At 36.7% G+C, this 12,053-nt stretch overlaps 1 protein-coding gene across 9 annotated transcripts in view; it reads left to right on the top strand.

Moving 5' to 3' along the window:
- INPP4B (inositol polyphosphate-4-phosphatase type II B) overlaps window positions 1-10,843 on the top strand; it is a 561,675-nt gene extending 550,832 nt beyond the window's left edge. For 5 of the 9 annotated variants that reach the window (XM_084884242.1, XM_084884237.1, XM_084884239.1 and 2 more), the window contains one exon: window positions 1,868-3,240. In XM_084884242.1, the coding sequence (XP_084740368.1) occupies window positions 1,868-2,042 (175 nt within the window). In that variant the 3' untranslated portion in view covers window positions 2,043-3,240. Of the gene's footprint in view, window positions 1-1,867; window positions 3,241-3,279; window positions 9,338-10,721 lie in introns of those variants that run through there. The other 4 variants (XM_084884241.1, XM_084884245.1, XM_084884243.1 and 1 more) reach the window with 3 other exon arrangements.
- The last annotated feature ends 1,210 nt before the right edge of the window (window positions 10,844-12,053 follow it).

Here is a 12,053-nt window from a genome sequence, read left to right as displayed (position 1 = left end):
ATGGCTATCACAGCTGCCTCTATGTGTGTTCTCTCCTGATACATTATATTCTTTATGGGGTGTATGAAAACTAGACATTGTAAAAGAATGAGAAACACATTGGTTAATAATTTGCTGAACAAAAGGATAAAATATTTCTCTGGGATGAGCAATGTAAGGATCTCAAGCCTCCTTTTTTATTTATAAAAAAATAACATCGGACAAGGAAGCTTTCCTTAATCACATTCGAAGATAAACATACCTTAAAACCTACTGCATATTCACTACCTAATGAGGAGCAGAAAGTTCAACAAGTAACCAAGTGCCTTGTGTATGTACCATTGACAACAGAAATTATGCAAGTCTAAAATAACCCTCCCTTTGACTGACTGGTGTATTAAACTACGGTTTGAAAATGATCCCTACTGTTTGTCCAAGTTTGGTCACTAAGGTGGTCGACACCTGCTCACAATGTCTGTGTAGGGAGTTTGCAGGGGCTGCGCCTGGTTGAAAGAGGGTACTAGCATAAGTTAGGGGCTTGTTGATAAGTTAGCTTTGCGTGGCACTTTCCATAAGACTGACCCAACACCCATCTCCTGCCTTCAACCATGGAGGAGCTGATGGAGCTCAAACTACAACTGAGCATGATTGAAATTCTGAATAATCTGAGTACTGATGAAATATGCCATAGAGAAGAATTTTTATTTTCAACATATATCAGTATGGCATATTTTATTTTTTAATCTTTTTAATCCACAACACAGGATATTTTTCCCCATTGGTTTTTTTTTTTTTTTTTTTTTTTTTTTTTTTAGAGAGAGAAAGTGGAATGGAAGGAAGTGGTGGGTGGTGGGGGCACAAGGGGGAAGAGAAGCATTGATGTGAGAGACACATTAATCAGTTGCCTCCTACACGCACCCTGACAGGGGACAGGGTCATGGATGGAAATTGAATCTGCAACCCAGATACACACCCTTGACCAGGAATCTAACTACAACCCTTTGGTGCCCAGCCTGATGCTCCAACCACTGAGCTACACCAGCTAGGACTAAACTACGGCATATTTTTTATTTGCCATAATTGTAGCTGCTTTTAAGCCAATTATAAGTGCCCATTTTTACTTAAACAGAAAATACAAAACCTGGAAATGTAGAATATTTTATTGTTTAAGGTGTCACTCTGCAAAGATGGATCTCTTTTAAGCTTTGGAGTCCATAGGAGATAGATATTTAAGTAAGATGAGCAGGAGACCATGAAATTTACGAGCTGAAGGGGTAAGAAGGATGCTGAGTCAGGTTTTGTTAAACTAATCTTATGGCTACCAAGGATGACATGTCAGATATTTCATTCATTTTAAATACCAACCCATTTCTATAAATCATTTTTATAATGTTAAATACATTAAATAGGTACGAGACCAGCAGAGAGTGTGCTTAAATGTGTCAGACACATTCTTTTGCTTCACTACATACAGTTTCTCTTTCATTTGCCAAAGAGGTACTTATCAGACTATTTATATGGGCTGATCCATGTTTTAGTTTTATTCATGGAATTTTGTTTATTGCTGCTATTATGCTTATTTGCTTCTTCCTTGCACGTTCAGATTCACACCATGTGAAATATTATCCGAGTGTCTCTCCCTTCTCTCTTGCACCAAAAGCAAAAGAAATCTCCTTTCATAATAACATTTATCAATGAGAAATACATTTGTCAGTGAGAAAAAAATATGCAGGGTGTATTTAGGGCTCTTTAGCATAAAACTTCCATCTGAAGCTTTATTGTATAAGATAATGTGTTCTACTTCAGGATGTTTAAGGTTGAGTTTCTTTACTGTGTGAATGCTATTCTATTTTCTTTCCTCCCCTTACTCCCCCTCCCTGTTTAACAGCAGACAAACCCAGGGAGCCCTGAATGAATCCGATGATCCTGAAACAGGCTGTCTATCTGATAACAAGCCAACTTCTCGACACTTCTATCCTGTCGCCTTGCTGCTTGTCAGCTCACACCTGCTAGTCGTGTGGCTTATTTTAAGTCTCGCATTATTATTAGCCAAATACCAATAACTTTTACTGTTGTGTTCCTTCCTTTTCTACAAATTATAATGGACTTTAAATTATGGGGACAATGCTGTAATATTTCTACATTTTAAGATCCAGAGAATTTAAAACAGATGTTTGAATTGTGTTTCCTTTGTTTTTTTCCTAAAATCTAAAAGAAGAAGTACTATGCATTAAGTGAATTATTTTGCTCTTTTGTTCATGGAGAAGTGTTTCCCTCTGTTCACTCGCCCAAGAAGAATTTTTAAATTACTGTCTTTGGAATAAGACAAAGAACAGAATCCTGAAAGCTTGAAGGTCTACACCTCCTGTTCCTCTTCCCGTTAAACGTATCAAAGAAATTAAGACTGAATTTGCACAACACACTGAAACTCTGAGACAAGTCCTAGACATGTGGGAGGTTCCAGACGTTATTTCCACTGTGCTAAAACCGTTGCCGTCAGCTGGCGGAACCTTCTGTTTGGTTTCTTAACCTGTTCGTTTTGTCATTTCTTTGCTACCATTAACCCCCTTCTGTCAAGTAACTCTATGAAGAGAATGGCTATTTCTGTTTTGTAATGAAATTAACCTGTTTGTAACTATGGTTTGGGTTGATGTGGCTTGGAGAGTACTTTCCGATTCTTTTTAACAAGGTCTTGTCTGTGTCTTGATGCCCCGTTTCCGCACCTGTGACTGTACTGTCTGTGCATAGCACTTCTCCTCTATAAAGTGGAGACTCGGACCAGGCTGTTCCAGAAGCCATTTTTTTCTCGTCGTTGCACAGTTAAAATAATGAAGTAAAATAGAGATTGAACTTTCCTTTAAAAATCTATAGGGCCAGACTTAATCAATTAAATGCCTTATTCCTAGAACCTGTATCCTTAGGGCTACATATAGATTTTAATGTGTTTTAAAGAAATTAATTTGTGGAAGAGTTATTAAAAAGGCAGATATATTTATGAGATTAGAGTGAAGCTGTATTGTGGAGCAAATTATATTTAAAGAGTTTATTAACCTTAAATACCTGTTAAGAGCAAAAAGAGACTTGAATCATCTCTTTTCTGAGGGCAATAATGGTATTGGGCCTGGCCTAGGATTTAATTTTGTAAGATGTATCATCATTTGTGAAAAACGAACAAAAAACAAATGTAGAGTTGAATCTTTGTTATTTTTACTTGGACTGTTGCTGCAACTCTGCATTGAACAAATAAAGCATATTTATTTATTCTGTTTCATGAAGTTGTACTTTTTCCCCTTTTACCAGAGAAGGATGCCGCATAGAGAATGTACTGAAGAATATCAAATGCAGAAAGTATGCTTTCAACATGCTACAGCTGATGGCTTTCCCCAAGTACTACAGACCTCCAGAGGGGACTTATGGAAAAGCTGACACCTAAGTTTTCCAACATGTAAATAAACAGGAACACAAATACGCTTCAGTTGGATGCTCTCTACTTTTTCATTTTTCTTTTATTCTCGTGAATTTGTGGAGGGCGATCATCAGGGATGTTTGCCCAAGTCTAGGAATTACTTGAATCAGTTATCCGCCTATTACTCTGAAAGAAATTCGTTTTTTAGAAATCTTAAATAATATTGTCTTTCCCAGTTCCAAGCTTCTGTGTGTTGACTCTTGCTGATTGAGATCAGCTCAGAACGTGTGCCTTTCATTCATGGAGTATTTAATGAAAGACATTCTGAGATAACAGGTGCGATGGGGCACTAGCGGTGACTCAGAGAGCAGTGCTGTCCCTCCAAAATGAAGCCAGGAGAGTGTGAAAGGGAGAGGGACTTTGTGAAATGTCCCAGGTTTTCTCACACATACTCTGAGAGCCCATTTCAGAGGTTTAAAAAATACTTTTCTAGTGATTTAAAATTAGGTAGCGTTAACTCATGATCCTGGTCACAGAACAATTTACAGGTATGCCTGTACCTTGTACTCTGTCACCCAGCCAAGATGCGACTATTCCTCCTATACAGGTGGATGGACAGTGTTAGTAAAGCAGTGAAAATACTTTCCAAAAGCATGGTATCTTTTCAAAGCTCTGGCTTGGGTTATACGGCCCTGTCGTAAAAGTGGCAGGAGAGGAAGTTTAATCAGATTATGGGCAAAATACCACAAGAAACAGAAACTGAAAAGAACCTAAAGTTGATCAGCCTGTTGATGTCCAAAGTGAAAATTCCCATTGGCCTGAACTTTATGTGGTCAAGTTCATGACACTCAAGAAAATGTTTCTGAGATGTTTTCCAGTGGTCGTTTTGGTGCAGAATATAGATGGTGTAAGTATGCATTGCCTTGCATAGAATAATATATGTGAATAAATCTTCTAATATGTATACAACTATGACTTATTGATAAACCAAAGAAATTACTTCTGTTAGCCTGAATTTCAAATTTGGTCTTACTCAGTAAAATAACACCATAAATTGTCTAAAATTTTAAATTAGAATCTGCCTTAGAGATAATTTTGTATAACACCTTCATAAATGGTAAATTAAAGCACAGGAAAGATATACCCCCAATCACCCAGCTAGATAATTTTAGAACCATGATTACAATCTCTTCTTACCGTCCTTCCCTGTGGCTTATCTCTTCTCCAAATTGCCATGCCAAATACTCATGAAAACTATAGGTGAATTCTAGTTAGTTAAATAGAAATTGACATCTTATTAGTGGAATTAAAACGTAGATTGCAACACTCTGAATAAATGAAACCTATTTTCTTTAAATTTTAAGAATTTATTATTTTTTCTTTTTCCTCAGAGGAGCGTGACATTGATAGGATAAATCACCTTCAGAAATGCCACAGGCTTGTTACATAGACATCTCTTAGCTAGGACCACATTCATTGGATGATATTGTGGGGTTTTCATAGCTAATGTGATAGCTCCTTGACCAAGACACTAATTGAAATAAGGATTCAAAACAGATCTCTAGGCTCCTAGGTTTTTCAAATTAATAAAAAATTTTAGAAAATTCTTTGGGGCTTTTTAATACTAGAATTATAAATCTATCATTTTAACTAATGGCTATGGGCGTTATTTATATAAGGCGGTTGTCAAACTACTTACAGCCTTTTTAATAAAATGAGGCTATGTGCTGTGGATCCATGGATAAATTTATCTTAGCGTTATTTTCTTATACCTCATTCTCTATTTCAGGGATTACATATAATCTTTGACTTACTCGGTTTCATTTGAAAATGGTAGGGTTTGTGGTTATTTTCATTGTCCCATTGGATGTAAAGTAAAAGTTTAGAAGAGAGAGGTTTCTTTGAATCCTCCTTCAGTAGTAGTATTAGTAGTGGTAGTTTAAGAGACTGACTTATCATCCTATAAATACTCTTATAACAAGAATTTTTATTTGCATTTGTAAAAATGAAAACTCTTGACTCAAGTGTGGTAAACATATGTAACTACAATAGGGTTTGTTTTTTTGTTTTTGTTTTTGTTTTTGGGGGGGAGGGAACATTTCAAGTATTTTCTTCTTTTATAATAAGTAATAATATAGATGTTTCAAAGTGTAGAAGTTACTGTACTACAAATGCAAATGAGTTTTTGTTTATTATTAACATAGTCATCTGAATTTCCCTACAGGAAGCCAATATTTGTACATACTTTTAAACATGGATTTCTTCAAGGAAATTCATGTTTCATACCAACAACAATATTGTCCCTTTTCTAATATATATTCCAAGTATCCTTGGAAAACAACTTCATTATTTCTTAAATTATTAAGATTTTCTAAATCAAAGAGCCAAGGTTAAACAAAAAGGTTTAAAATCTCCTTTTTACAGACATAGCCTCAGTCATTCTTTTCTATTATCTACATTTTCACTTAAAGATGCATATAGTAGCAGGCTGATTTTAGGAGATCATGTCAAGCCAGAAAATGAACCAAGAAAATGAAATTTTCAAACAAGATAAAATTTTGCTCAGAAATATTTCCCCTCTAATATAATCAAATTTAGATATCAATTTCTTATTCACTATTGACAAAGTCCTACAGAAAACATAGTTAAAAACAAGGGAAGGTAAAAATCCTGATTATGTTTGATCTAGTGACAAAAGATCCAGGGCCTGGAAGTGTTCCACAGAGCAGTTGATCATAAAAGTTTGAAGTATTGTTTTGATTCAGCCCCACCATTAAGGGAACCCACTCATTTGTTTCTCAGGTGGTTCTTTGGTTCTTGTAAAAATTGCCAGCCATGAGTGTTTCTAGAGTCTGCCAAATCCTTTGATATAAATATTTTGGTCAGTCTGGGTGTCTGGTGAATCAGAATGCTTGATCCTTTGATGCAGCTGACAAATTATAACGAAATGACCAAATGCCCAGTTGCAGCACTATGCCACATGACTAACTGCAAGTGCTTACTTTCTCAGAGTAACTGTGAAGTCTTGAAAAGCTAGCACCTGCATGGAGGATACTTCCTTTCTTTCCCTCAACTAAAATGACATTTTGCATAAAATAAGACTCAAGATGGAAAAGAAAAAGATTTGTAGACTGGTAATTTTCTTCCCAGGCAGATTAAACCCCTCCCTATGTAGAGTTTGGCATGTGCTCAGAGGAGGCTGCCCCAGTGGTTGTGCTGGAACTGGCTTGTGCTGACTCATGACAGTGGATCATTAAATTTTCAGGAATTTTATGTTAGTTGTTAAAAACGACCATCGTTAAATATTAAATTATTAAAAAATGAAATAAATTTTATTATAAACAAAGGTAATAGTCAAAACTACCACTTCCTAATTATTTTATTACTAGTGGCCCAGTGCACAAAATTTGTTCACTTGGGGCAGGATGGGGGGGAGCCCGGGAAAGCCCTCAGCTTGGCCTGTGCCCTATCACAATGTGGGGGCCCCATGATCCATTGCCCCAAAGAGGTAGGCCCCACCCACCCATCCAGGGCTCCTCGATGGATTGCCCCAAAGAGGTAGGCCAGAGGTGGGGGAGACCTGCAGACCCTAGGCCATAGCAAAGGCCTGAGGACCCAAGGGGACAGGGCTGCAGCCGAGGCCTCTGACTCCACATGCTTGTGCCAGGTTAGGCAGGCGTGTGGAGAGAGAAAGGCCTCTGCCGCAGCCCCACCTCTGTCCCCCATGCTGCAAGGCTCCACCCAGCTTGCTGATCAGTTGTTACTGTAACGGTATCCTGACCAATTTGCATATTACCCTATTATTAGATAATTTTCAATTTATCTCTACTCTTGAGGCTAGGTCAATTGTACCTGTAGTTGAAATGCTATACAGTATTATAGAGATCTACTATATGCACTTCCTCCTGGCTCCATGTTCAGTAACATCACATCGGCAGCTTGAAATTGACCACAGTGGGAGTATTTACCCTGAAGAAATCTCCAAAGGCTACAAATCACGGCCTTTGGTTCCTTGAAATCCCGATGTTAAAAATATACTGGCACACAACTGAATGCCACCATCCCTTTTTCTCTGGAAAATGAATAATTGGAAACAGGATAACATTATTAAAATGATATTAAATGCAATCATTCATCTTCAGATGGCTGCAATTTTGTTTTAGTTTTTAACCCCTCTGAAGACTCTGATTGGGGTCTCAGTAACATTTGACATTTATATTTTATTCATAATTAAATTGTTTCATCAGGGACGTGTGTTTAAAACAAATCCCTCTATAGTGTTTGGCAAGGGAAATCTTGGCAATGTAGCCTCAGTGTGAGCAAGAAGAACTGCAGGCTAAATTCAGGGAAAGGTTAGCCTAATTAGAGTATCAGTGAAAATGTGTTTTAGCACCAATTTTTAAGTTTATAATTTTAGCATTTGCTAAAAGCAGGAAAAAATAGTGGCACATTACTGTGCCCAGATTCTAATAAACACCGCTCAACTGAAACCCAAACTGTTGATTTAACTCTGGCATGATGCTAAGTCACCACAGATGTTTTAGGTGTTTGATTTCCAAATAGGATGGTGTATCAATTGTTAAGTTCCATATTCAGGGCGCCTTGTGTAACCTTGTAGGAAATCTATTAACTTTTATCACAGATTTAAGATAATCTGAGACAAGCTGTGATCAGCAATTACCAAGGGAATCAAACTTATTGAACCTACATTGTCCTTAAGAGCTGGGGGCTTTACAAATTATGCACTACTGAAGAGAATGATTTGCTCAGAATGGATTGAAAATTCTAGTGTGAATTCATATTCATTTAGCCCACCTATAATCTTTAAAGTCTATGCTTCTCCCTCAGCCCCATATTTATGTTTCATTGCTATATTAAAAAAAGTTCCAACATATAACTTTTTTTTTTGGTGGTTTTAAGTCAGAACTTTCCAAACAGATACTCCCTTTAGCAAAAACTATCTTTCGGAACAGGAAAATAAAATTAATGTTTTAGATATAATATTGCAAACCAATTAGGTACAGAAGTAAGATGTGGAAATTTGGATTTTTATTTCTAGCCAAGTAAGAGAAAGCCTAAAGCATTTCTGATGTCAAAGAAGCAAATCATATCTGGCTACTATAACAAGGAAATAGGAAAACATTGTAAGGTAATAATAGCCCCCAAAAAGTACATGCAATAAGTTCGCCTAAGCTTGAACTTTTATAAATTACATGAATATTTAGAATTTTAAATTAAAAACAGAAAACAAGACTCACAATTAAATAGAGTAACCAGAGAGAATGAATATTAAGGAAGAGAAGACCTAATTCAAGTGATGTTGCCTGATAAATCGTGTCTATGTAGTAAACAGAGTTATTTAAGATGTTTAAATAACTATTTTTACACTCATAGTATGAATACATTCACAATTTTCTTACAACCATCTAAATTATTCCAAAGGACACAATCCAACAGTCCATCTTTAATGATGACTCGATGCAGTATTATTAAGTAGCAAGCGATATTGACCCAACTATTGGCAAGATTGCTATATTATCTGTATAGTTTTGTGGTGCTTTTATATCACTTTCAATTTTTAAAAACATTTCATGTGAAAGAACTTTCAAACTTTTAAAAGTCACACCCATACGTCTATAACTATGTAAGATACCCATGTCACTGCACATGTGCAATCCTTTGCACGCATATACTTTTCATGTGAATATTTCATTATTTTATTTAATCTAACATGTAATTTTCAGATTCTTGTGGTACTTATCTGAAACTCTGACATGTGTTTTCTTATGTTAAGTATATATTCTAGATGTGTATTGCTAGGAAATGAGGCAAAAATAGGTTAGATTATTTTATATTTGCATTCGGAGAAGTATTATTTTGTTTTATTGTTCTGTGGAAACCATATTCATTGTACACTGTGTGTATTTTTTGTTTAAATAAATGTGATTTTTATTTTTTATGTTTCTGTCTTTTTCTCCCTATTATACTTTTTTTTTTCATTTTCATCAAAATAGCAATTTCCAAAAATTAATGAAAGTATTCAAAGAGTAGTCTACAATATTTCAAAGAGAATAGATTAGTTTTATGCTGGACCACAATTACAATGCAAATTTTGCATTGATACAAGGCTCATCTCATAGACACCAGCAGAATGCACCTTTCAGGGTTCCTCTTCTGTGGGAGCAAGATCAATCACAGTTTCTAAAAAGTTCCAAGAACCAGATGCCAATGCTTCAACACTGGGCAAGTCACTGATCTTTGTAGTCAAGAATATATGCGGAGTCATTGTAAGCACAGATGATAACTTTTCCATATAGCTATTTGGATATGATTATATATAACTCATTATAACAGTTGATAGTAGAAGGCAAATCCCAGGGAGTTTTAATTAGGTCTTGTTGCAAAAGAATTAATGAAATGAGGCCCCTTGCTTTTCATTTAAAGTAAGAAGAAAGTTTGTCCATCTGGAGAATTTCAAGAACATATCCTACAGCAAGAAACATTCCCCTTCTGTATTTATCATCATCACTATATGTTCATACTAACTAACATGTCTTTATACATCTGAGCAAGCACAGTGCTGTAGGTAGCCCTGTGGTAAAGCAAGCTAATGAACTATAACAAAATGCTGCCTGCTGTAAATCCAGAAGAGTAGCCTGGGGGAAGCATACTCTGTTATCTTAAACATCCATGCAACAGTTCCTTGAGTGTTGCAGAAGACTGACACTCCCACTTAAAGTCAAGAAAATTTATTCCAGGGTGGGCTATATCTTGATGTCTCCGGAGAGTAGAGTCAAGAGAGTGGTGAGTATAGTTGGAGCACGTCAAGCCAGCACTTATCCTGAGCCAAGTAACTATGTGGACATGATTCTGTAGTCCTTTATAGCAACAGACACTGGGTCCTCTGTTCTCAGTGTCTTGATGAATGAGAATGAACCTGGATCATCTTGATATGCCAGAAAGTAAAGACAAAACAAATAAAATAAAGATGAAAAAATGAAACACAGAGGGAGCATGGTCAAAGAACAAAAAGGCCAACTTGAAAGAACCCCAATGTCCACAGTTGGACAATTAGCACCACAAAATTATGATAGTATTGAATTAACCAAAGAATAAAACAAGCATCTGTAATAAAAATAAATGTTTGCAGAAATCAATAAATGATAGAGAAGAGACAACTTATCCTTTCAGAGAAATTGAAATTAATTAATATAGAAAGAATGAGAGTAGAAAACCACCATTATGAAAATTACTCCAATGGTCACTAATAATAAAATATCACATACGCTCTGTTATCCTATATAATAAAAACCTAATATGTAAACTGTTGGACCAGGAGTTTGACCACTTGCTATGACGTGTGCTGACCACTAGGAAGGGCAACACAGAACATGGCAGGTGTCAGCAACGTGGCACTGGCAGCTGGTGGCAGTGGAGGTGCTGCTGGCTCTGATGGGCTTTGACAAACGTGGGACCATGGCAGGATGGTGAAGCAGGTGAGTGGCAGTGCCAGGCCAAGGCAGGTGCGAGCTGGAGCCCAATCGCCCAGAAGATGGCAACCAGCCATGTTGGCAGAGGGCAGGGCCGCTGCCTGGCTCCCAGGCACTGAAGGAGCCGGATGGGGGGGCATCCCCAATCGATCACCCCACAGGCGAGATGGTGGAGCAGGTGAGGGAGCAGTGCCAGGCCACGTGGGGTGCCAGGCGGGGCTGTGGGGCTGGGAGGCTGGGGGCATAAGCTGGGAGCCAATCCCCCACTCTGAGGAACCCCACCCATGCACAAATTCATGAGCCAGGCCTCTAGTAATGTAATAAGATGAGCACATCACCTCTCTGGCATTCCCCAAAATCCATAAATTCAGTCTACTAATGAAAAGCTATCAGGCAAATCCAAGTTGAAGGACAATCACAAAATACCTGACAAGTACTTTTCAAAATTGCAAAGGTCTTGAGGTATAAAGAAATACTGAGAAACTGTGACAGGTTGGAGGAGACAAAGAAGACATAACGACTAAATGAAATGTGGAATTCTGGATTGAATCCTAAACAGAAAACAGACATTAGTGGGAACTCTAAATAATGCCTCTGGTTTAGTTAATGGCATTGTACCGATGGTATGTATGAAGCCAGGGAAAGTTGTACAGGAAGTCTCTGTACCACCCTTACAATTCTGTAAGCCTAAAAGTATCTCAAAAAATTGTAAAAATGTTATATCTTCATCTTCAACAGCCTTCTATCGTGTCTACCTGCTCATTTGTTCAGAATGTGGACAGGAAAAAGAGATACTATATGTAAATTCTTTAAAAATCCCTTCTGTGGGATTTATTAATTTATAACTATGTAATGTAAAGATTCAGTGATTTTTTTTTTAGCGCAGCCTTTATCAGTCACCTTTTTAAAAATTGTCAGGATACCTAAGAAAATTGTATATGATAATTTTATTTGTATTTCTTTTTTTCTAAAACATTTTAAGTAAATGTCTTTTTCTAAATGTATAGCTTTAGGAAAAGGCTAGAGCAAGAGATAATATATAAAGACTTGAGAGAAAACTAATAATTTAAATGTGATTTTTTAAATTCTTAAAGTATGAATATGACCTATGAGAAAAATTATATTTTTGAGGCATTTCTTGAAATAAATCATTCTTGGACTATTCTTCTGAGGAAGAA

Source organism: Pipistrellus hanaki, assembly GCF_964339955.1.
Source record: "Pipistrellus hanaki genome assembly, chromosome: 5".
Classification (NCBI taxonomy): Eukaryota; Metazoa; Chordata; class Mammalia; order Chiroptera; family Vespertilionidae; genus Pipistrellus; species Pipistrellus hanaki.
The sequence above is the reverse complement of the archived record's forward strand: the minus strand, read 5'-3'. Positions and strand labels throughout refer to the sequence as shown.